Raw genomic sequence first — 25,900 nt, forward strand, 5'->3', positions numbered from 1 at the left:
ACTCAGTGGGTTTGGTCAGTCCCAGCAAGGCTGGGTGCTCCAGTGCATGTTCTGCTGACAGCAGCAAATTCCAAACACTCCTTTCTGCTGCTCTGGATGTGGACATGCAATAAATAAGGAAAAAAGGTAAGAAAAAGAAGCTGGCACAAAGCACAGATAAACACCTGGGGATGCTGCCAGCAGCTTTGCAAGGCCCCATTCCTTGTGTGCCAGGGCTGTCCCTGACCTGGCAGAGGACAATGGGGCAACCAGTTTCATTTGGCTCATGGGAGAGCATGGCACAGCCAGCTGTCATAATAACAAATGGTTTGGAAAGTCTTTGCTCAAACAAATAAAAAACACTGTGCAAAAAGCATTGTGCCATTCCCTGAATTAAGTTTCATGCAACTCCTTCCCAGTTTCTGTCAAGCAATGTCTGTAACCACTTTGGATAGGCTTTTCCATGTGATTTATACTTAGTTTGTTCCCTTCTTTTTCAGGTGAAAAAAGTGCATTGTCTGCACTGCAAGTACATTTCAATGTGGAGTGAAAAATTAGTTAGAAAAAATAATCAAATAAATTTAAAACAAATAAATGCAGAAGCTGTAAGTAAGTAGAGAAAAAAAAAAGTTTCTGGATTAGAAATGTCACAATCTCACTTTCAACAGACAATTAGAAGGAAAAGTAATTAAAGGGTTTGCATAATCTTACCAAACCCAGAGCCCTGCTAAGCAACAGCCCTAGCACTCACATTGTGCATACACCCAGCTGGTATCAGAGCAGGTCAGGGCTTTTTGGGGGTGAAGGGAGATCCAGCTTGGACACACAAAGTGCCCTGCACAGGCTCAGACCTGGAGACTGACCACTGCAGCAACTTGGACAAAAATAAATTAAGTATACTGGAACATCTTTACACATATATATATACATACATATATATATAATGATTCAAGAATTAATTATATAAAGATTAAAAGATTAATTATGTAAATATTAAATAATTTGAATTATTAAATAAATGGAATTTAAAAAAATAATTTAATATTAAATATTTAAAGGTTAAAGTTATTAAAATAATTTAAATGCATGTATTTAATTTATTAGAGATAATAATAAATAAATAATAAACTCACAGCTGCACAAGGCAAAATGCAATTGTCAGTTTTGCATGCAACACCCCAGTACATGAGGTATGGCCATGCTGGCTGCAGAGATGGCCATCAGAAACAGAGCCAAGGCCATGGACAGCCAGAGGGGTCTGAAGAGGGAACTCCAACAGCTCCCCAAAGGAAAGGAGAGGCCAGTGGGCAACCATGAGATGCCAGGGTATGGCAGGAACAAGCACAGCCTGGGTCAGGGATGGCTGCAGGGCAGACTTGAGCTGCAGGATGAGGAGGACAAGCTGAGTGTAGGGGTTGTCAGGAGCTCCAGGCCATCACCTCCAAAGCCCTTTCTACTGGTCACTGAGGTGTACAAACACATCCCACCAGCAGCAGGCAGGGGCTGGAATGCTCCGGAGTCACCATCCCATGGCAGCTGCTGTGCTGCAGGGACCTACCTTCCACCAAAACAGCCAGTGAGCCTCCCAGATGTGCCACGGGTGCCACATGGGTGCCATGTGGCAGTGCCCTGCCCTGGGTCACTGCAGCAGCAGGCAGGGCTCCAGCTGGCCACCAGGGCACTGCCACATCCAGTGCAGTGCTCACAGGACAGCTGAGGCCAGTCAAGGAAGGATGACGTTCCAAGTGGGACTCACAGGTACTAAGTGGCCAAGTCCTACAGCAAACCACCAAGAGAGAGACTAAAAACAAAGGAGGAATATAAACAATGAAGAAGGAAGAAAAAAAAGAATTTAAGGACAACCAAATTGATAGAAAAGCACTTGCACACCTAAAGGCAAGAACCTCCTATAGTGAAGGAAGTGCATCTTGTAGCATTGCAAGTGTGCCCAGCAGGAGGCACTGGGACACCAGTAACATGTACACAGCACTCCAGCCTGCCAACGTAGCCACTGCACTTAGAAACCTTTGTCAAGGTGCCAAAAGCAGATCATAAAGTCCCCCAAAGGACGGATCTGTGCCCAACACAGCCACTCCTCAGCTGGCAGAGCTGCTGGAGGTAGCTGAATGTTGTTGTCCAAAATCAACCCTGCCAAGAATCTCTTCTCATCACCACCACTGGGTGCTTACTGTCCCTAGTAAGGTCATTTTTGCAGCCACTCCACAGCTGTCAGTGCCCAGGCCAGGCAGAGTTGGTCACTTGAAGCAGAGCTCAGCTTTTACTGGAGGTAACCCCAGCCACAGCAGCAACCAGGGTCCACCAGCTTCACACACAACTCCTGCTAATTTCAGCCAGTGTCATCAAACCAAGACAGTCAAGAGAAGGCCAGACAAGCACAGGGTGGACTGGGACACAGGAGTTATGCAGGTGAGATGCTCTCAAGGTCTACCCACACCAACAGCTGTATCCAGGCTTGTTTTGTTTAAAACATTGAATAGGAGGCTCACGCTGACATACCTACCACAAGGCTAATGAGTTAACTATAAAAAGGAAATAATCTGATAAGCCTGGGGCAGGAAAGTCCTTGGCAGCCACTGCATCTCAGGTTTCACAGGGGCTTTCAGCAGGAGAGTGTTTGGGAAAACATCTGCTGGTTTCCATGGCTGTGCCTGGAGGTGCTGGCCCCAGGTGCAGGGAGACACCTTCTGCAAACAACCCCAGGGATCCCAGGGAATTACAGCCCAGACAGCAGCTCCAGGGACACAGCACTGCCCCGTGCCTGGGTCTGCACAGGGCAAACCAGCACAGCTGTGTAATGCTCCAGCCATACTGTGCCCACTGCACCCTGCACATTTGCATATGGCTTAAACTTCTGCCAATTTGTTTTCAGGAAAAAGAAAGGTTTCAGGGGAAGAAAGTTAATGCTGTTGAGGTTCTGCCCAAGTTTTCATGGCTACCTGCACAGCCCATAGGCTATTTGGTCTGCCTGAAGCTGCCGTGTGGTGTACTTTCAGTCTGAACTTTACTGACTACATATGAAAAGAATCAGATGTTGTTTTTAACATGCACATTTTAATGAAGCAAACATTTCTATTTAATAAGTTATAAGATACAATTTTACAAATCCTGCATTTTATTCCAGTTTATTTTGTTTTTACTTTCTAGTTTACAATGTAGTGAGCATTTCACATTAAGGCACTAAAAAAGCACAGTAAAAAAACCCCAACCTTCCTTTTTTTGCCAATAACTGTGCTGGAGAGCAGTACATCCACATGTAATTACAGAACCGTAAGCACGAACTTCTCCCAAGGGACAGTGACATATCAACAGGTTTTCAACAAATCCTACCTTCTCCAAACTGCGGAGTTTGAGCTCATCAGGAGAGTTTACTAAAGCCCCAGCAGCTGGCAGCAATTCAGATATGCACCTGGGAAGTAGTATGGAGTAATCCGGGACAAACAGACGAGTTACAAGGAAGTTTCCACTCCCTAACCCCCAGCAGCAACGCCTGTTGCAGCACAAAGGGGGTTTCAGGAGAGGTGAGTTTGCTTCAGGCATATCCTTGGACTGAGATACAATAAAACACCTTGCACCAAAGAGGGGTTTGTTCATTGATATTGCTATTACTGGTATTGCTATTACTGGTAACCTCACAGACCCACCCTGTGTCCCACTGCAGATGGGGGTCCCATTCCCAGGATGGCTCCTTTGCCTCATCTCAGACATTAGCCTGGCCTGCAGCCTCCAGAGAAACCAGTGGTCATCTTCTCAACACACCTTGGTGCTCTGGACTGCAGTGACTCTGAGCCACACAGGTGACAGCCATGCCTGGCTTGGCAAGTTCAGGGGCTTTACTTAACCCAGCCAACCCAGGGGTTGTTCTTAAATCAAAAAGTTTCTGGGGGGGGTGGGGTTACCTGTAAAGTTGAAGAAACGTCACCAGCATCCCAAGCTCATTAAAAACCGCATTACAAGCATTATGGCCAAAAAGCTATCTGTCTCTAGAGTTACAAAGCGTTAACATAGAGAGGCTGAAAGCTTACAGGAAGTAATTTTCAATCTGCTTTTGGTTTGCTATAAAAGATGAACTTTTTCTAAATGTAAACCATTGGCAAAGCATTTTCAGAAACATTTTAAATTTGAGTGGTAAAGCTACTTATAATAGCTTTTTATAATGTTAAGCGTTAAAATTGATCAAGTATACAAAGGCACCTACTATAGTACCAGTTTTACCTCATTTCTTTACAGAAAAGAATTTGAACTGGGGACAGCCCAAGTCATATTCCATAACTAAAATGCAAAGTCTCCAGTCAAATAAAATCAGTAGTTAAGATACCCAATTACAAAGACAAATTCCAGTTTTCAATTAACATCTAAAGTCTTTAACATCCGCAAGGGAAATTAGTGTCTAGTCATCCACATGATTCTCCAAACATTAACAGTGACCCGGACAGAACTACAAAGGTACAATTTGAGGAGATATTAAATAAATTGACATTAGGTTGGTAAGTAGGATAGAAGTGAAATGCTTGTAAAAAACAGTTAGAATTTATGTCTGACTATTGAAATGTGAGCTGTGTGTATCTAGAGGCTGCATTTTGCAACACGGCCGCACCCCGTACAGCTCTGCATGTGAGCTGCGAACGCAGAGAGCGCCCGGCAGCGCGGTGCCTACGGAACGGTGACATGGAAGGGACTCCCAGGAATGTGCTCGTCACCCCACTTCACTGCCAGGACATAGTCCCCCCTTTCCTTGACAACATAAGTGACGTTGTACTGATGGCTGCCCAAATGCTTGATGGACACCTCTTCACATGGTATTGTAGGTCCGTGGACGCCAACTAAGAGCATGTTGGAACCTGTAGCAAAACAACAACTGTTAGTGTCCCTGAGCTGAAACAAGGCAGCGTGGTTCTATCATAACATATCAGCTCTGGAACACATGGATTTTATTATTTTAATTCACAGAGTGGTAGCTGAGCCATACCTCAGATTAATTTGGTGTAAGAAGGAATTTTATATTAAAAAACTTTCAACCTGATGGAGGTGAGGGTTTATCTGTGCTATTTGCCAGACCTGACAGGTTACCACTAAGTAGAGCACAGGAGCCATCAACGCTGCCTGTGAAAACAAGCTGGTATTGCTTTACAAGTACTTCATCAGAAGTTAATAGCAGGGGCCAGTGGACACAGCTGGCCTGTAATCCACCCACCACAGAGCTCCCAGACAGTGATGATGAGCATCAAAAGGTAACAGGAACACCGTGCATTACATGCTACAATGCACCACAGGGGTTGCTTAAGTTCAGCAATCTGTTTGTTCTCATGCCACAATCCTGTGGTTCTTTCAGGTGCACCTGGCTCAAACTAAGCCATTGGAGAGGAACTTTATGGACTCTGTATTAGGACTGACAGGGTGAGCACAGTACAGTATTTAGCATTTTTCTTTAGTACCAGATCATTACCTCAAGCTCTGAATTTTAACTTTGCAAGTTGGTTTAGAGAAAAAAAACCGCTCAGCTAAACCACCAATCCTGAACACCCATCTAGTTCCTGTATCCATACCTGCTTTGCTGCAGTCCACAGAGAAGGAGCTTTTCTGACCCACAAAAGCCTTTGAGAGTCCTGCTCCCCGGGAAACCACTTTGCTGGCATCCGAGGTGGATTTGGGAATGGCGCTGTAGCAAGTTTCAGTCGATGACCTTGTCACTGACTCTACCAGGATGGAAGAGGTTTCGTTGGCACTGCCTGGACTAACCAGTCGCTGCCCTGGAAACAGAAAAGGTTTCTAACATTCAGATTTGCCCCATCTGAAAGGCATTCAGAAGGAGGTTTCAAAACTCTCCTAATGACTAGCATGCATTCTGCATCCAAAATGCATTTTTGGAGAGGAGCAATTTCCTACTTGGGTTTTTAAGCTGACATCTTCCAGCACTGCTGGCAACAATCCCATCCCAGAGCCCTCAAGTGGCTAAAGGACCACAGGAACTTCAGGATTCATTAAGCAAAGCGGGTTGCTTAAGAAGAGTTAATTGTGCTCCAATCACCAAATGCCAAAAATGGCTTGAGTTGGCAGAAAAGCAGGTGCAATTTTGCAATAACCCATTTTGAAAGCAGAGCGTGTCCCAGCCTGGGGGAGCGCAGTCCTTGCCACCCTCTCCCGAGAGCATCACCACGCTATGGGCACCACAAGAGGGTTTCACAAGCTCAGGGGGAGGAGTAGAGATGAGCTTCAGCCTGTGCTTAAACACAGTGCTGGAGAGAGAACAAGCTTCCTAAACCAGCCTTCCTGACTTCACCTAGGAGCCTCCCAGGCATTACTGACCTCTGGCTAGGTGATACCTGCACCAAAATGAGACCAAGAGAGGCAACACATGCTACAGGTGAGCAGGTTTCAGGATGGAGGGTGGGGGGGAATGGGTAAATAAGTCATATTTTTCCCTGAGACCCATGCAAGACCCTAGCACCAGATCAGAACTTAATATTACCCCACAAAGCTGTTTTATGGCCCACCACTGAGTCAAGCTGCCAAGCTCTGTGACTACTGCTTTTGTAGCTGCTTCTGAGAACCCTCATCTAGGCTTTGGAAGTGATGGGGAGAAATGCTTTGCTTCTCATGGTTTTGGGCATCTAGACTACAATACCACACTATCTCGGGAGGATTTTTTGCTCAATGACATGACCTACTTCAGGCACAGAGTAAATACTAGTTAGCTTTTTACCTGTAACCTTTGCCTTGAAAGGGCTGCCCACTATGTGGTTAGGTCCACCATATTTAACTCCAATTAAATAGTTTCCTGGAGCCATGGGTGTGTACATGACTTTGTAACCTTCTGGAGTTTCCTGGCAGTCCATTTTCACCTTTGATGGCCCTTCAATTGTAACAGAGAGGGTACCTGGACCAGCCTTGGTCGTGTTAATGAAAAACTCCGACTGCAGTCCTAGAAAGACGTAGCACAGTGAGACACACTCTTCCTCACACCCGATGTTACACACGCAGCCTCAGGCATTAAACACGGGGTAGTTCGGCACAAGATCAGTCTCCCAGGGCATCAGGCAGGGAGGGACACCACATCCACCCCAGCAGCCTTGCTCAGGCCAGCCCCAAATGGAGCTCTGCACCCCTGGCAGCCTCCCCAGCTTCATCCTGGCTCCCTCTTCCAGTTAGGTTATGTGACTGTGTGGGAGAAGGGGTCATGACAGCCCTTCAGGACTCAAATGGAAGTAATTTGGTATCAAAAAACTGGCTTAGAGAGAATACAAGAGCTTTTCTGCTGGGCATCAGAGTCCACACCCACACAGCTCCAGCATGGCTAAGTTTGAGAGCTCAGAGCTGTCTCGCTGCCTGGACTGCAAATCAGCAGTGAAGAGCCCACAAGAAAGCAGGAAGGACAAGGGGCAGGAGATGGCCTGGAGGAGATGTGTGTTTGAACTGCTCGGCAACAGCACTCCAAGCAGTTTGTGGAAACAAAAGCTTGTTTAATTACAGCATCTGGTTAACACAGCTGAATTATTGCTGCTAATACTAAGCCAATGACACAATGCCAGCAACACAAGAAAAAATTAAGTAAGGCTTTCAGCCCCCAAATAATTTACTGTCAGACTCTGGCCTCAAATATTTATGATCTTTGGGCTGTTGCATGAGACACTGTTGAGGAGGAATAAAGTGCTCAGGCACACTCAAAACCAGGATGGCCATGGGAAAGTTTACTGCTGCTGCGATGGAAGCACGAAGACGTGGGAATAAACTCAGGAGAAGTTTCTAGCCTCCCCACAAAAGAGGCTGCTGTGTCGCAATGCTGGAAGAGCCCAGCTCCCACAGAGGATTATGCCATTTTCCAGAGCTCCAGCAGCCCATCCCCCTGGCACCACCAGCCTGGGAGGCCAGGCATCAGCCTGCAATGCCCTGCTCAAATGGAGAGAAGTTAATTCTCAAAGCCAGCAAGCTTCCCAGCTTCTCACTAAGAGTTCTTGCTTGGAGGCACTGCTCTGAGCTGTGCCCCAGATGAAGGCTTGCATTGTTGGAGGCTGCAGACGCTCAGCCCTCCCAGGGGGATGGTTCAGGTGCTCAGCCACTGAAACCCCTACACTGGGTCATTGTTCTGAAATGCTGCTCAGCAGCTCCCAGGGCACTGTGCCTTTGGCAGTGGCCAGGATTCAACAACGGGGCACAGAGCAGCTTTGCTGAAATTAAACAGTCTATTTAGATTAAAAACAGCCCCAAGCACCTTTATAGATGAAGAAATATTCCCCTGTCTCTGATGCATCACTGGCTGGTATTAATGAGTGCTTTTGTTTCCACCTATTAAAGGAGCTCAGGCTACATCTTTATTTTATAGAGTGTATCTACATGTTTCCAAAACCAACTGCTTGGTTCCTCCAGAACAGCAAAAGCTTTGACTGAATAACTGCAGGTTGTTTTTTTTTTTTTTTTTCACAGGGAGAAAAAAGGTATGAGATGGAATCCACAGGAGACAGCAGTGGATAGGACAAAATGATCTAGCTATTCCCTTACACTACAAAAGGAGAAAAAATAATCATTTTACTCTGCTATTTACCTGTGTGTGTGGCCTGAGCAAGAACACAAATAAATCAAAGTGCATATCCTGGAATGTTTTCGTACTTACTAAGGCCACAAATCATAAAAAAGAAAAAACAAACCCTAAACCCTACATTCTTGAGTTGAGAACTATCAGATGATGCAGCCACAGCAGACAACAAGATGCCAGATTTCCAAGAAGAGACTGTTCATGCTGCATCTGGAGCATGAATAGCACACTACCAACAGAACAACCCACCTTCTCCCTAGGGTTTACATATCCTACTGCATTTCACTTGAGATTTCTCAGAGGTGCAAGCACCAAAGGGAAGCTAACAGGGACGGTAACAGCCTCATACCCAATTAACACTAGTTAAACAAGATTCCTTCATCTCTAGACAGCCAACTCAGGCATCATGTTCATGTGTGGAAGGGAGCCAGAGCATCTCTGGAGCTCGAGGGACCACCGACGTGGAGCTAAGCTAACCAGCAGAGCAGTAGCCCAGCTGCTAACCAGCAGTTCAGTGAATGCGTGTTGCAGTGGCTGATTTACAAAAGTTTTAAGTTTGTTAAGGCTCAGTATAGGCTGCAGACTTGTGAGTGATGGTTATAAGACATGAGGAGCATGCTAGAAAGCAAAATTAGCCTGCACTCAGGGCAGCAGAGAACGTGGGTTAGTTCAGCTGCCGTAGCAGGTGAAGTCATGTAAAAGTACGCCTAGAAATGGGTTCTGTACACCCCCAAGGCCAGGGCAAGCAGTGTGCAGGAGAAGGGTTACCCGTGGTGCCGCTCTCCAGGCCGGATCCGTAGGCCGTGACCAGGGCGGGGTTGCCCGCCTGGCCGGGCTCGCCCACGCGCACCTTGAACGGGCTGCCCACCACGTGGCTGCCGTTGAACTTCACATCGATGGAGTGCACGCCGTTCTCGTGGGGGATGAACCGAACCGCGTACTTATCTGCAACATGGACAGAGGGGCTCTGCTGACAAACCATCCAACCAAAACCACCAGTTAAACCCCACGCAGGGCTGATCAGCAATCCCAGCTTCTGAAAGCCTTTGACATATTTTGGTCCCAGTTTAAGTGAACTCAGTTACATGAGCTGCTGAACTCGTATTTAAGCAGGAAAATGCTGTATTTCTCACAGAAGGTTTTACAGCTTGTGTTTTCACCTTGCTCTCTAGGACCTGATCTCAACTCTCATCTAGTATGAGGATTATTTGCCCCACTCACGCACTAAACATGAAAACTGAATCACAGCCCAATCTGTCGGCAGCTGAGGGAGAAGAAAAGCAGCTGGCCAGAGCAAGCCAAATCTTACCAGCGAGCTGAGTGTGCTGCTCTGACACCACACCTTTATCTAATGAAGTAATTCAGCAATTTGCTGATATTTCACATTTTTGATTGCATGTTAACTCAGAGGCGGGATTGATCTCCCCCAGCTGGACAGCTGCTGCTTGTTCATGGTACAGACCATAACTCATACAGACTTCAAGTGAAAAAGAAAAGCTCATTGCTGAAACAGGTGTTGAGCTTTCTGTAGTGTTTGCTTATAGACAGCTTCCTTGACATTTCATGTGAAGGAGTGAGTGCGAGTTAAACATAAACTATTAGTCAACGATCGAAGCATGGCTTTGAGAAATAAACTTCTTCCCTGGTTAAATTCAACAACCACATCATTTTTAATTTATTACTGATGTCACTGCACCTTCACTGGCAAGCCAAGACTTAAATACCTCTATCTTAAACAAGCTGGGGCTCAGGCAGTTTGTGGAAAAACACGGATATAACCCTAACTGAACAGCTCTTGACACCGAAGTCATTTTCCAAGTAGCATGCTTATCCTTGGGACATACTATTTGTAAGCCAAAGGAACTGAATTCCCTATGTGACAGCATGTGTGCTTTGGAGGTCATGCAATTGTTCTGATCATCACCAAGCAGTGCTCACCTGGCTCCAGCTCAGACACATGGCACTCTTCAACAGCTCCGGAGGGGCTGTGGACTTTAGCATCGATCTTGCCCTTTGCCCCGTTCAGCCTTATAGCAAAGGATGCTGGCTGATTAACTTTTAATCCAGACTCCTGAGAACGCAACAGTCAGATTATCAAACTTTCATTTCAGACAGCACAAGATTTGTGGCAGGGAAATAACCACTTCAGCATAAGGGTTTAACAAAAGGCATAAAGTTGTGAGTTGCATGAACTCTCAAATCAGACGCTCTCTCCCTCTTAGGGGGTGGCTGATTCAGGAGTCACCCACGTTGGCTAGCCTGACTTTCCCATGGTAACAGACTGTTTTTGGAAGCCAGACAACTGTGCCACATCAAAGAGAGGCAGGTTTACAATACCAGTCACCCATTATCACTGAGGTCAGTCCTTGGTACTCAGGCACTTGATTTAAAGAATGCTTAAGCTATAGCTCTATTTTTCAGCCCATTCATTCATTCCAGATTCATTCACGGAAAAGCCTCTGATAATCCAAATGTCTGAAAGAGTAATACACATGTTTATATTTGCCACGAGAGGCTGCATTTAGAATGCCACCACAAGATGTCTCAAACATAAGAAAGTAATTTGAAACATGAAACCAGATGTTGTTGTGCTGTCAGGCCATCGGTGGAAGGCGAGACAGCTCCACACGTGAGCCACAGTGGTCCTCGACCAGCACAGCCCATGCAGCTATGCAGCAGCAATATCTCACTCTTAACATACTTTACCTCATTTTGTTTTCAACTAAATCCTGAAGAGGGAAATAAATGCAACTGAGTAGAACTGAGGTACAATGTATAAACAAGTCCCTGATGTGGGTTTAGTGGAGGTTAATGCTGCACAATGGACTCAGTTACAGAATACTCAGCTTTATCTGCCTCTCCAGGACTTAACTGAAGTGAGTATTCCTGTCAAAGAGTCTTTAAATGAAACACAAGGCAAACATCAATACCACAGTGACTAATTAACGCCCTTGTAACTCCTAGTTAGAAAAGATACTACCGGATCAGGCTGTCATGGTTCATTTACACAGCCGAGGTGGAGAATTCCTGCAGCCCAGGCAAACTCCTGGGGATCACAGCTGGGACATAACAAAAAAAAGCTTTAACTGAAGTACTAATCACCACTCAAGGAGGACTGAGGTACAGTATATTTAGACACAGATTCTCAGTCTCACATCCAAGCTTCTGGCTTTGGAGATTTCAGTCAGGCCTTTAATGTTACTTGTATTTTAATGCCTGTAACCACACACATACACAAATTACATGGTGAGGTTACCAGATGAGCCCCGACCAGCTACAAAGCTGTGATTCATTCTGAGGTTCACTACCTTTCATGAATCATCTGAGCTGTGACTCTGTGGTTTTGTGGCATCAGCCAGAGCTAATCTGTACCCTGACCTCATGGTGGGGCCATCTCTGTCTGCCTGCCAGGCTGCAGTGATGTCCCAGCTATGCAGCCCTGTGCTACCTCACCCATGGAAATGCAGCTCTTCACGCACGTTCCAAATGAGGAACTTGGTACCAGCACAATCACTGGTGGTTCACCTCTAAATTTTAGTTCTCCTTGTCCTTCCCCTAGCTAATGGCACGGGAAACATGCCTTAGCTCCTCCAATGCTATTTCTGGAGCCTCTTATTCCTAATTGCCAAGTGTTATCACTTGTAACATGCTCAATTGAGCCTTCTGCCTTCAAACTCTGGCTAGCCAGAGCTACCCAGGGGCCCGCTGCCAAAAATCTCTCTGGCTGCAAGCTGAGCTTGACAAGCACCAACCAAGACAAGGCTATTACTTAGAAGAAAGGACAGCTATTTTGGTTTCGGAGAACAAGGACGAAATCAGTCTCTGTGGTAAGTTGTATAGATGTTTCCTTATGTCTCACCTGAAGACTAGTGACAGTGAGCCTGCGAGCATCATCGGAGGGGGCGATGACAGGAACCAGGTAGGGGCTTTCAGGAATGTGCTCATCATTGAACTTGATGGACACCTCATAGTTGCCTGCAGAGAGAAGAGAGCAGTGAGTGTTTAGTTTCTTTGAAAGTCACAATCAGTTCTGTTTCCATGTGATTTGGTCTCAGTATATACCTGGCTCTTGAACTATATATGATGCACCACAAGATCCATCTTTATGGTCATCAAAGGTGATTTCTGCTTTACTTGGGCCTTCTACAGCGATAGACAGTCCTCCAGCTCCAGCTTCCCGTGTCCATATGCTGAATTCAGCTGTGAAGCACATGAGAGCACACACAAGGGTAAGTCTGCTGCTGCTGCTGGGTTGCAGCTTCCTCCTAACAGACTGCAAAGTTCCCCAGTTGAGCATATTTGAAGAATGGTAGCTCATCCCATCATCCCAGGAGATAGTGCTTAGCAATTTCAGAGGCTCCTGTTAGCCAAAACACTGCACTGCAGACCTGCACCCAGCAGACTGTGGAGCCCACTGAGAGCAGAGGACTCACCTGGAACACCTGTCTCTGCACGCTCCAGCCCTGGGCCTCCAGCTCTCACTTTATGGGCTCCTCCCTCGCCCAGTGGCCCCACGGTGAACTGGAAGGGGCTGCCTGGCACTGGCTGCCCTTTGTATTTGACATCCACAGTGTGGACCCCCATTTCTTGTGGCACAAAGCGGACACAGTAGGTGTTTTTGTCACACTCTACAATTTCAGCATCAAAGTTTCTCCCAGAGGGACTGGTTACCTGAGCTGTCATATCAGCACAATCAATTTCTAGCAAGAGAATAAAAAAAATGCAGATTAGAAAGTGACAAAGGGTTTTGGAAGCAGGGCCTGAGCTCAAGTGATTACTCAGTACAAATAACAGAAGAGGCACACAGCTATCTGTGTGCTTCTGAGCAGAAAACCTGGCCAGCTGCAGCTTCCCAGGTGCTACAGAGGCAGATGAAGTGGCTGGATAAGTGCAGCCAGCTAAGCCTGGCCTACATGATTCACAGTTCCCAGACAGCAGTACAAACATTTAACAGCCAACATGATCTCAAAACCCTGGAGCTAAAGTGAGCTGTGCAGCCCACTCTGCAGCCTGCTGTACACAGAATAAATTAAATTAAGGCCTCACCAGTATTTATTTTTTCATGTGTTGATCATGGTTATCCTTATTTTTAACTGTTTGAAAAGACACATTACCAGTGTTTCTTCCCTAAGCTATGTTAATATGAGGATGTCCTTACACAACTTAAGTTTGTATTTTCCCTGTCTCAAGTACCCCATGCTATACAAGAGCAAGTTGTGGTTTTGGGGATAAGGATGTTGTTGCTTACCTGGGATTTTTAGGTTCAGATCACATATGCTTCCTACTGTTGCAACAGAAGGAGCCCGTCTTGTTCGTGTGATGCTCTCCTTAACTCTTCCTTCACCACTTATCTTCACACTGAATGGGCTGCCTGTAAGTATCACAGCAAGTCACTCCTCCTCTGCTTATTACACACACCACTGAGGGCAGAAATGAAAGCTTCCTCTGACTACAGGGGAACTTTTATGCCCAACTAACAGTCAGGCCCAAGTCAAATACATGCACGTAACCAGAACAGTTTTGGATGCTTGCTGCCTGGGGAAAACCTCCTCGAATCTTTGGGACTTATGGTCCAAGCCAGATCACCCAGCCCACCCACAGTTCCAGAGCACTGGGCAGCCAGATAAGACTTCTGTTGTACTAATCAAAAATTTGCCCAACACTTCTGCTTACCTGGAATATGTTCATCTGCAAATTTAGTGGACACAATGTACACACCAGGAACAGTTGGAAAATAGGACACTTTGCAAGTTCCATCTTCTAGATCTTCAGTTTGGATCTCTACCTTGCTGGGTCCTTCAACTGCCAGTGAGATCCCACCATAACCTACAATATAGATAAGTTAGCCTCAGATTTCCAAAGCTCTACTCTAAATCTGACATAAAATAGTCCAAAGTCATGGCAGGTGCTAGTTGGTAGGTTTGTATCATAATGGGCACATGGGAGTTGCATGATGCCTTAATGGCATTTCTGTACTCCTAATCAGTCAGAGGCACAGCATGCATTCAGCTCCTAAAATTCTCTGACCACATCCCTTTTTCTTTCAAAAATGTTGAGAAGTTATCTACCAAGCTAAAAAGTTATCCAAGGCTCCACATTAAACTAACAGGGAAATAACTACCTTCCTCATTTCCTTCTTGCAATACCAAATGATACTAGAGCCAGCACCACCTCAGTGACAGTCCCTGTTGGTACATGAGCCAGGACCTTACAAAGCATATTCTAAAATAGCACAGTCTGTGGTTAATAACTGACAGCAATGACTGTGCTTAATGGCAGCTGCTGCTTTGCAGCTTGTGACCTGGTGTTTGCATGCTGAGGGAGGCAGTGCTCTCGTGGAGAGTCAATATATATCTCATAGCATCTCAGGGTCCCTTTGTGAGGGCACTAACCAGCATCTCTTGTGTCTACAATGAAGTCACACATTTCAAAGGTTCGTCCTTCTACCAAGCCACGTCCAAAAACTCTTGCCCGTCTGGCATCCCCGATCTCAGACTGGACCACCATGATTGTCACAGGGCTGTTTGGTACATGGCTCCCATTTTTCTTGATGCTAACCAGATGTTCTCCTACTTCCCGTGGAATGAATGAGATGCCTACAAATCAGAGAAATGTGAGAAATTGATTCAGTTTTTATTCACGTTGTACTTGATTTAAATGCCTTAATCATACCAAAAAATGCAATACTGGAAGAGCAGTCTCTACTCATGTTGAAGTGTTGCTCTCAAGTAGACCACAAGGCCATTCATATATGATGACAAAACCCACTTCAACTGCAACCTGGCACGTCACATGCAAGCGAAAACAAGAGGCCACTCTTCATACTTTTCTGTCTTTAGACAACTGTAGCAAACACTATCAACTATTTGGTTCAACAACACACTTCTGGGAAGGGGCACAGAAGTTAGTCATTTTACAAAGTAAAGCAAACTGGAGTAAAGACTATCACATTAATCTCTCAGATCTTACCAATGTGGTTATTGGGCAGCCTCTTCAGAAGACAAGGCTCATCACGACCAGATGGGGCTTTAATGCTGGCTGTTAGGAGACTGAGATCAGTCTCATTAATATCCAACATGAAGTCAGCAGCAGAACCAAGCTTAACCTGAGACCGTCTTCTGTTATCATCTGAACACATAAAGAGAGACGAGTCACAAAACATTACAAGGTTAAGTGCAGAACAAGTCAGAGGACTTCAAATTCCTGCCATAAACCAGGTTCCTCATGGTATCAGAGGTTAATTTTTAATATGAAGTGCTTCCAGAAGTTTAAACTTTATACCTGTGATCTTGGCTGTGAATGGACTGCCTGGAATGTGTTTGTCATTGTATTTTACCAGGATGCTGTAGTTTCCAGGTAGAGTAGGCAGGTACGTGACTGTGCACGTCCCATCTTTGTTATCAATGCAGCTGATCTCTGCTTTTGAAGGTCCTTCAATAGCCAAGTCCAGTCCACCTAGGAAAAAAGCAGAGTGGCACTTCTGTAAATCTTTGTGAACACCAGGTCCAAAGATTTGGTCCGAAGAGAAATAACCAGTGCCTGGTACTGAAAATGGAGCTTAAATGTGTGTTTTCAATGGACAGCAGCAAACCAGCTCAGACCAACCCACTACAGCCACAGTTCTATTCAGCCTTTAGATTTCCTGAACAGTGATTCCACATCCAGTCATCAACCCTAGATTTAAGCTGCTTTCAGTTTATTTTTAATTGAACAAACAATATGCACCCAGTACCACAGGGTACATCTACTGCTCTCAGGAAGGGATAATAAACCAGCTTTTTCTGCAAGTTACATCCTGATATTTCCATAAGTCATTTGTGTGGCACCACAGAGATTCACAGTTGGACAGATAAATGGAAATCAAAGCCAATGTGTATTACACTACCAAGAAGCTCCTTGTTTAGGGTAGGATGGGTTTAAAGAACTGACTTACCCTCTCCTGCATCTTCTGTGACAATGGTGAAAGTTGCTGGTTTATTTGCAATCCCATAGATGAGGCCAGGCCCATAAGCAGACACACTGCCACTGTTGGGGTAATTGACATAGAACTGCAGAGGGCTCTCTAAAGGGGAAAAAAAACAAAAAGAAGCACTTTTAAGGATGAGTGGTCTGGACTACAAGAACTGATACCCATGTTCCTGCACGCCCTTCTCATTACATGATATCTGAAAAACCTTACTGTGACTGTAATGCACTTAAAAACCAAATAAGCCTCTGTTTCCATCCTCAAAAGACACTTCTCCACAATTTGTGCCACAGTCAGTCATGGAAGAGTAAATGTTATTCTAGTTACCAGAGATAATAAGCTTAAATGATGTTGTAAAGGGTCTTGCTCACTGCAAGTTTATTTTTAGCACATTAAATCAGAACATGACTCAGAAGCAGGCTTTCAGTTCAGGCACTGATTCTGAATTTTAGTAGCACAGAATTAGGAACTAGCACAGCACATTGTCTGACTCAATGAACCTGAACTAGCAAATTTGAAGGGTATCCAAGAATGTATTTGCCAGCCTCAGATTAGCTAAGCTGGTGCACAAGAACAAAAAGCACAGTCACTAACAATCAAGAATGGTTTCAAAAAAAGGCACAGATAGCTCTTCAGTCCAAAGTTAGATTTTGCAGCTGAGACAGTAAAAAGTTTGATTCATGACAACCTTCAAGAAAGAAACATTGTGGCACATCATCTCTCCACCCCAGCACAGGGTAATGGTGTTAGTGAACCAATACAGCAGACAGGTCAGCACTTATGGGGGGGCTATATCCATAAAGTGCTGAAGAGATTGAAGCAACACCACACAGCACTGAGCTCCCCACTTCAGCCTAAGTTATGCTGTGTTTCTGTACAAACAGAACCAGCAGTCCCTCTCAGGCAATGCTGAAGGTATTCTGTCTCCTATCTACACATCCCTTTCTGCCCAACCCCCCAGAGCCAGCATGCCTGGAGAACCACAGGGCAGCCACAGCCTCCAGGCCAGGCAGTGCTTCCACCGGGGAGCTGGGGGAGCAAAGACAAAAGGAAATGGAATGAAATGCAGTGGTTTCTGTTTGTTAAGAAGCAGCCAGGAAGAAAGATTACAGCATAATATGCATGTGTGTTTTATTTTATGGCAATCAGATGGAAACAGTAACTACAGTATTTCAACCAATCACTTCTCCCCACAGTTTTGAGATTTTTTTGCCAATGCAGTTTTAAGGATAAACACACACTGTAACCAGTAGTTTTGCTGAGCACCATGGCAGTAAATTTCAACCTGAAAAACTAGTAGTTAGAAAATTGTATGTTTCTTTTTCATAATAAAATGCCACAAAAGCTAGTTTCCCCAAAACCAAAATCCATTTTAAGCCTGGCTGGTACTATTAAACCACAATGGAAGCTCATATGTGCTGGCACTTACTCCTTTGCTTTAGTTCTCTCTGCACTGCTTGCAGAGAAAGGGCAGCTGAATGGTAAAATATCCTGGGCAGATCTTTCCACAGCATGTATAACTTAGCTACAGAACCTCACCAGGGAGCAGATACATCAGCAGGACTCTGCACTCAGATCTGCATTGCCTGCTTTGTCAGACTTACCTGGGATGTGATTTCCCATGTATTTTATGTGCATTTCATGCAGCCCAACTTCAGTAGGAGCATATTTCACTGTTACTGTGCCATCTTTATTATCCACAATATCTGGTGTATCCATCTTTCCAGAGGGCATGTGTACTTCACCTACAAAAGGCCACCATGGGAGTTACAGAGGGAGAAGCTGCCTGCTTCCCCTCTCCCACCCACAGAGAATTGTCTAGCCATTTTAAACAAGCATTTTAAATTGTTAAATTCCTTACCCACAGGCACAAATAGGAGACTAATGGGAACACTAACCAGACATGTTTTCTACTTAAGCTACGTGAATACAAGGCAGTGGTAGACATCTGGCAAACAGTCCTGTGACCTTACAAACTCTATAGGCAGGCAGGGCTGTTTTCTGCAGCCATGGAGCTTTTCACAGCAAGCTGCATAAAAAGCACTGATCTACCTCTTAGCAAGATGGTCCCTCTCTCTGCTGCACTTTTGAAAAGGAAAATTTGACTGTTCCTTCAAGCTGGGACAGGCCAGGGCTTGGGCTGGGATTGCTGAGCTAGAGGGCAGAGGGGACACAGGCCTTGCGTACAGGAGCTTAGTGCAACCAGGGTGCTACTGGAGCAATGCTCTCAGCTGCCAGACCTGTAGAAGAGGGGTCACCTGCTTTGGAGAAGGTATGTGTCACAGGAATGCAGAATTAACTGCTTTATAGCATCTGCAGAAAAGAAATAATGGAGCTTTATCAAGGATGCATGTAGCTGCTCCAGAAGGGAAAAACCATCAATAGGCCCTATAGTGCAGGAGCTCACAGCCTAGCACTGAGACCACAGCAACACACCAAGAATCCTCTCACTTAATTCAAACCATTGAAGGGCCATATCCTACTCATCCTCAGCGGATGCCACTCAATGTGAAGTTAAACAGCTATATTGCTGGCAGGATACAAACCTCCCACACACATTGTGGTCTAGACCACCCAGTCTGTTAACTGCAAATGGATAAACATGCCAACAAAAAGCATGGATCTCCCAGAGAGGCACTCCAGGTACCTGTTATTTCTCCTTTCCTTACAGCAAATGGGATAACCATATCAAAGGGCCTGAACCCCATGCCGTTCATGTCTCCAACAGGAACATAAGCTTCTTCTGTAACCTAAAGCAAGCAAAAAGATGGGTCACTTCAAAAGGGCTGGTAGAGCCAAATGAGTACTGAGCAACTCCACTGCAAGCACAAGCAGAAGAGAGTGTGATTATTGCAGCCAGCCAAGGACTGGGCTCCACCAGAGCAGTGTCCGGCCAAGCTCTCCTTTACACCACACCGCAGAGCAGAGCAAATCAAACACGGCGTGGATGGAAGACATGCTGGAAAAAAGGAAGAGATAAAAATGGAACACAAAGGGATGGAAGACAATGTAGTGCACACAAGACCCAAAGTGGCTCCATCTGAAAGGATTTAGTTGCTTAAGGCCTGGAAGAGAAAGTGATTTTTAAATGGGGCAGAATGATTGCAACACAAAATGGACAAAAGAAACAAGTTTCACAATGCGACTGAACTCAAGACACTGTGATTTTACTGGGAAAACAAAGCAGTGCACTCAGGGTGCTTTTGCCAACAGCAGACATTTCAGAAGTGGAAGCTGTGGGTGCAATGATCCTCTTCATGTTTACATGAGTTTATTTGGAGACTCCCTTCAAGCAGCAAAGAAAAAACAAGGTCTGGATCTCAAGAACAATTGAAACAATTGATGAAACAGAAAGAATGAACACAATGACCAGAGCAATCAAGCAGTCCCAAGAAGCAGGCTGTCATCTGAAATGGAACACAGATGGGGAGCTGAAAAATGTAAAAATTGTGTACCCAAGGGCGGAATCCGGGCGGGGAAGCGCCCACTGGCTCCTGCGACTGTGCGGCGACATCATCTGCATCTACAGCCTGGGCAGGGGCAGAGGCACGTTAGTTGTTATTAGATGTTATTCTGGCATGGAGGCACTCCCACCTTTCACAGCTCAGAACACACTGCTCCTTCCAGTTCAACACCTTCCTCCCACTGTGTAGCCCTCCCAGTCCTCTTGCCATAGCAAAGACCCAGATCCAGTCAGGGAAGCTGGGAAACTGCCCTCATCCGCAGGCACTGGAGGAAGCCACCAGTGGCACAGCAAAGGGACAAAGCCAGTATGTGCCATTGTTGCATGCTTGGGAGGGAAGTGGAAAGCTCTGCCTGAACACTGGTGGAATTGAATATTAGAGTTGCTTTCTTATGGGACTGATGCAGTGAGGGAAGGGAAAGGTTTAAACCTAAGATGGGGGTCCCTGAGTGCTGTGCACCATGACACGCCAGCTGGGCGGCAGGGGAGCTAGCTGCTGTGGGAAGGCTGCTCTGGTTCATGCACTTGGGTGAATGACCCAGCCCACATCCAGCCATAGCAGCAAAGCCTTTCTTCTGATTCATAGCTGGGACTGCGTCGTCAAGGCACCAAATGTGTTTTCCTCTGGCGCAGCCGCTCTCCTCGCCAAGTGTGCCAAGAGCACGACTTGCAAATTCCCATCTCTCCCATTAACCCAAGTTGAGTAGCTGGGACTAACACCCACGCAGGCAGCTCCCCCAGGCTCAGCCATCCCAGCCCCTCCTCCCATTTACAGCACTGCAAACCACCCTAATGAAACAACCCACTGGAAACTTCTGCATGGATGGACTCCACTGAGAAAACCAACGCAAAACAGAAATGCTGCTGTTTCAGTGTTCTCTGTCCCCAGCTGAGACACCCAAGTCAAACACATAATGTATCAGTCAGCTAGGAAGTGGGAATTTTGGCTGGCCAGGTTTGGGCTCCCTGACCTCAAGAGGCATTTCCTGTGGTGAACCTTGAGCAGTGACCAAGGGAGTTGTTTCTCTCAAGGAAATCTTCAGCCACCCATAGCAATCTGCCAGGATGACAGGTAGGAAAAGCCAGAGGTGCTGGCCCTAGGGACTCGCCCGTGAGCCCCATCTGGACTCAGTACAGTCCTGTGATTTCAGGATGCACCAGAGGCTGCTTGGGCTGAGATTACAAGACTGAGAATTGTTTTGCCAACACAGAGAGATGTTCTTCACAAGAAGGGCTTCTGTGAGCCCTGAGAGGCACCTGGTCTGCTTCTCAGGGGACTGGGGTATTGTTTGCTAAATGTGGAGTGCTGCACATAGGAAGGAAGATAATTAGAAGGAGGGAAAATTTGGCTACAACAGTTTAACTAGCACTTACAAATAATTTTTAAGTGTGAGCTAACGGTCTGCTTCCCTGGGATCTGTCAGCAGACCGTTGCTTATTTTGGGATCATCTTAATAAAAAGTGAGAGACAGAGAAGGCAGAGCACTGTATCTGACAATGGCCAACATAATTAGTTGTAGAAGCTGATTACAACCACCCTTACATCATTTAGGAAAAGAACTACTTGGTCAGGAAATGAAAAACAAATTTCTTCCAAAAAGCCAAGTCTTCATCCTCTGATGGTTTCTATCCCACTTCACTTAACCATATTGCCTCCTCAAAATAAGCTCTGCAAGGAACACAGATTCATTAGCTCCTGCTAGCCTAATAAATATCTGAACATTTACACACAGAGTTAACCTATTGCTAAATAAAACACAGCAGCAGAGATCCAAGTGGGAGGTACTTCTGGAGCAGAACTGGCTAAGCAGAACTTGCTTACCATGACGGTGAAAGGACTGTTGGGAATGTCCACCCCACCAAAGCGGACATAAATCACATAGGTCCCTGGTTTGGCAGCAGTGTAGAAGATATCGTAAGTCCCATCCTCATTTTCAACAACATCTGCTTCAGCTTCTGTCCCATCTGGCGTGAGGACGGTACACGTCACTTTTCCCTTCCCTGCTGATTTGGCGTCTACCACAAAACCAACCTCCTCACCAGTCTTCACAGTGGGTGCAATTCCAGGACCTACAAGGCAATTTTAGTTACAGAAAGTGTTCACAGGACACTTTTCCCAGGCAGACTGCCTGTGAGGTGCCTGGGGAGCATGGCACCAAGGCACTGGTCCCAGGGAGCCACAGATGTGGTTTTGGGAGCAGATGTACAACAAGAGACATTTGTAAAACTGGTCAGCACAGTGGTATGCTAGAGCTGGCTACCAGTTCTCCTTCTCCTCTGCAATCAGAGAGGCTGGATGGGAAGAGAGAGGAAAAAAAGCTAAGTTTGAAGAAAGCAATGCCTTAACCCATACTCTTATCATCCTACTCTTTTATGCAGAGCCAAAGGCACATTCTTCTGCCAGCAACTCAGCTTCACTGCTTTAACATAAACTTCTCTCTGTAAGCAGATATAAAAGGGCACAGTAGCAGCCATGGCCACACTTTCTCCACCATTACCCACACAAGATTTTCCACTGTTCTGCCACACATCCCGAAAAAAGAACACCATGTAACAATACCAGAATTGAAGCAATCAGATCTAGCTTGAAGAACACTGTGTTTAAATGAGAACTATTATGTCTTATTTGCAGTAGTACATATTGAGTACTCCTGCTTCTGACCCTCACTTGTTACCAGGTAAATGGCTCATTTTCAACTGGCAATGAACCTGCTGGTTTAATACATTGGCAGTATTCCAGCACTTACTCCTACAGTGATTGCATTTCAGCTTTACAGCACTGAATCAGAAGCACTTCTTGGAAATGGGAAATTTTAGCTGGCATCTGGCAGTAATCTCCATCTCAGTTACTTTCAATAGTTAGTGACTTGAGTTACTTTGAAGAGTATCAGATTTACCCATCAAGGCATCTTTTAAACATATTTTGATGATATCTCTTCGTTTTTTGATTATATCTCTTTTTTTCTTCCATTGTGTCAGGAATGTATTTCTGTTTAAAACAATTTGATAGCAGCCAGCTCATGGACAGGCTTCAGGTGCACTCTAACTGCACAATGCCCACACACTCTCACAGGTCTACAACAACAGATTAAGTTTCCCCATTCAATTTGGCCTTGCCTATTTTATTTATTTACTCTACAATCAAAGGACTTAATGTTCAGTGGTATTCTTGTAACTAGTTCCTGCCACTTCAGCTCCCTGCCACAGCCTCCTGGGAGGTGGGAGCATGCCACAGTGACCACCCAAAGCCACGTGATGAACACCCTGTGTCCTCCTACAGCAAAAAATCTGGAGAACTCCTACACCAAGGTAATGATTTTTTGAGTCATAGTAATATCTTATCTTTAGGTTCTCTTCTTCCCAAAATCCTGTTCAGACCCAGGCCAATCTTGACCACACAGAAAAACAGCAGAAACCTTCACTAATAACACCTAGCCTGAATAGCCTTTGCACATGACCAGCTATTTCCATCCTCAGAATTAATTCTGTTGTAGCTTGCAATGAAAAGCTTCTTGGAATGCTCACTGTGCAAGGAACAGGATGCAGTGGACACACATATATGAGTTATTTTTAAATCACATTCACTTAAGTTCTCAGCTAGATTTATTGATGCCAAAATAAGCATCAGACAGTTGCATCTGGCTGTTTATAACAGCCCAGGCAGTCTGACAGATTTTGCTAGAGACTGAAACAGATCCCTGCTCACCCACAGGGTGGACACTTCTTTATCTTTAGGAACACCCCTTCTGTGTAAGAGCAGCCAGACTACACAAGTCTCAAGCATGTCTTCTACACCCATCACATCTACTGTACCATGCTCAGAAGGCAGCTTTACACCCAGAACAAACAACAGCAAAGAGAGGAGTCCAGCACTCACCTGTGGCCAAACACTTGCTGGCATCCCCAGCTGGAGAAGCCCGGATCCTGTAGGGAGAGGCCGGGATATCATCTCCCCCATACTTAACGCCGATCGTGTAGCGGCCCGTCTTGTCAGGGACATAGGTGACCGTGTAAGTGCCATCCTTGTTGTCATGAATGTCCACTCTCTTGGGTTTGCCCTCTTGGTCCTGAGGAATGCAAACCAGAAGATTTAAGTGCTATGAAGGTTTTGATTTTCCTTAGCTGGACATCAAATCTGCTCACAACCACACTTAAGTGGTCTCAAACAGATACAGAATTGCAGCTTTTTGAAGTTTAGAGATATTTTGCTCAAAGACTGTAACAAGAGCAGAGTATTAGGAGCAGAAAGATATCAGACCACTACAAAATAATCAGTACTATCATTAACTACTCTTTGGTTGATATGCGAATGTTTATAAGACCAGCAAGCCATTTTAATGAATTTGATATTATTTGTAAGAAGTTCAGGCTTCACTGTCAAACTGCTGATGGAAATTAAGAATACTTCCCTGTTCCCTGAGGCACAAATGGACAGTCACACTGTGCAGCTCTGTCCTGAGTAAGCACTGTCTAGCCTTGGGCAGCTGCTCCCCAAGGGGTCTGAGGGCAGGGGGAAGCCTTACTGGAGTCTGCTGTCAGCCCTCCTGCATGAGGCATCCAGCTGCTGGCACAGTGCAATGTCTACAGCTAAAAGCAGGTCTGTGCAGCCCCTTCAACTAACATTTCTCATCAGCTGCAAAGCAAAAAGCATTTTAGAAAGCCTTCCAAGCCTGTTTATAGGGAATCACATGTTGACTCAATTTTGTATTTTATGACTTAATGCTGCCTGGGGTACAGTATAAGCTGCAAAGGACTTGATATTTAGGTACAGCACGAAAGAGTTTACTTCTTTCAGGAAGGGTTGTGAAACATTTGACAGCTTAGAATAAGAAGCAAACAAATGCTGCCAGAAGGATCACCTAATGCACTTCTACCATACAGGACTTGTGGAACTTGATCTTCAAAGCCCCAGCCAGGCTGGGAGCTCTGATAAGCATTTCGGATCCTTTAAGAGCACACTTGCACACCAGAATTAATGGCAACTGCTTTGGTGCACCTGAGCAGGCGTTGAGACAGGACAGGAGCAAGAATGCAGAAGGGCAAGTACAACCAGGCATACCATGACCTAGGCATGCCAGAGCTCAGCTGTGTGGTTTATGGTCCACTAATCAGACACCTTTTCACTGAGGCCACAGAGTCCAGGCACCAGAAACTTTGGAAAGAGTAGTAACAAAGACAAATCAAAACATTCCTGCAGTATCTCCTTAAGCAGCTTATGACTTCTGGCAACCTTGAGGGAGATGTGTGATCTAATTTATCATAACGTGATGCTCAGAGTGGTTGTTATCTCATGGCCTTGCTGAATATGCTAGAAGACCGCCTCCATTTCAAATGCCAGTATTTCCATAATCTTACAAGAAATTACTTATGTCATTTTGGGCATTTGCAGAGTGCAAGGTTAGGCAAGAGCCAAACAGAGTATATCTGATGACTTTAAGACAGAAGTTTCACAAAAGCACTCTCAAGAGTTTCACAAATGCAGAGTGCAAGACTTTGCTGTACCAGACTTTAGTGTCCAGTCAGCAGCCCAGTCTCCAGGACATTGGGTATGTTAGGATGAAGCTGTGGACACTTCTGAAAGGAGAGACTCGTGCCCACCTAGAAAACATGTTTCCTGTCCTGCTTGGTTTTGTTACTTACCGTGATCTGTACAGCCAGAAGTCCCTGCCCAGCATCCTTAGCATCCACAGCAAACTCCACAGGCAGGCTGGCTAGAATGCCATAGGAACTGAGCCCTGGACCACTCGCTGTCACCTTACTGGCATCGTACGTAGGAAGCACCTTCACCTTGAAGGGACTAAAAGAACAACCCATTATTTTCCCTCCTCCCAAGTCAGTGGCTGATAGTTGCTGCAGTACATGCTATACAGCCCTCTTACACTGTCTGCTGCAGGTGCAGTGGGCTCAAAACACCACTGAACCATAAAGTCATGCAAGAAGCTGC

General features: G+C 45.5%; 1 protein-coding gene across 3 annotated transcripts in view; it reads right to left on the bottom strand.

The window, feature by feature from the left end:
- Positions 1 to 3,031: 3,031 nt before the first annotated feature.
- The window catches only part of FLNB (filamin B), a 72,121-nt gene continuing 49,252 nt past the window's right edge, over positions 3,032 to 25,900 (bottom strand). Inside the window, exons 28-47 of one of the 3 annotated variants that reach the window (XM_059480399.1) lie at positions 25,597 to 25,753; positions 23,834 to 24,023; positions 21,779 to 22,026; positions 19,949 to 20,023; positions 19,141 to 19,243; positions 18,098 to 18,238; positions 16,461 to 16,589; positions 15,809 to 15,982; positions 15,497 to 15,655; positions 14,920 to 15,123; positions 14,201 to 14,353; positions 13,776 to 13,898; positions 12,961 to 13,227; positions 12,590 to 12,727; positions 12,387 to 12,502; positions 10,466 to 10,598; positions 9,296 to 9,472; positions 6,701 to 6,919; positions 5,544 to 5,747; positions 3,032 to 4,838 (exon numbers count right to left, since the gene is read on the bottom strand). In XM_059480399.1, coding sequence (XP_059336382.1) covers positions 4,651 to 4,838; positions 5,544 to 5,747; positions 6,701 to 6,919; positions 9,296 to 9,472; positions 10,466 to 10,598; positions 12,387 to 12,502; positions 12,590 to 12,727; positions 12,961 to 13,227; positions 13,776 to 13,898; positions 14,201 to 14,353; positions 14,920 to 15,123; positions 15,497 to 15,655; positions 15,809 to 15,982; positions 16,461 to 16,589; positions 18,098 to 18,238; positions 19,141 to 19,243; positions 19,949 to 20,023; positions 21,779 to 22,026; positions 23,834 to 24,023; positions 25,597 to 25,753 — 3,298 coding nt within the window. In that variant the 3' untranslated portion in view covers positions 3,032 to 4,650. The remainder of the gene's footprint in view (positions 4,839 to 5,543; positions 5,748 to 6,700; positions 6,920 to 9,295; positions 9,473 to 10,465; positions 10,599 to 12,386; positions 12,503 to 12,589; positions 12,728 to 12,960; positions 13,228 to 13,775; positions 13,899 to 14,200; positions 14,354 to 14,919; positions 15,124 to 15,496; positions 15,656 to 15,808; positions 15,983 to 16,460; positions 16,590 to 18,097; positions 18,239 to 19,140; positions 19,244 to 19,948; positions 20,024 to 21,778; positions 22,027 to 23,833; positions 24,024 to 25,596; positions 25,754 to 25,900) is intronic. The other 2 variants (XM_059480401.1, XM_059480400.1) reach the window with 2 other exon arrangements.

Source organism: Ammospiza nelsoni, chromosome 11 (genome assembly GCF_027579445.1).
Source record: "Ammospiza nelsoni isolate bAmmNel1 chromosome 11, bAmmNel1.pri, whole genome shotgun sequence".
NCBI classification, from domain to species: Eukaryota; Metazoa; Chordata; class Aves; order Passeriformes; family Passerellidae; genus Ammospiza; species Ammospiza nelsoni.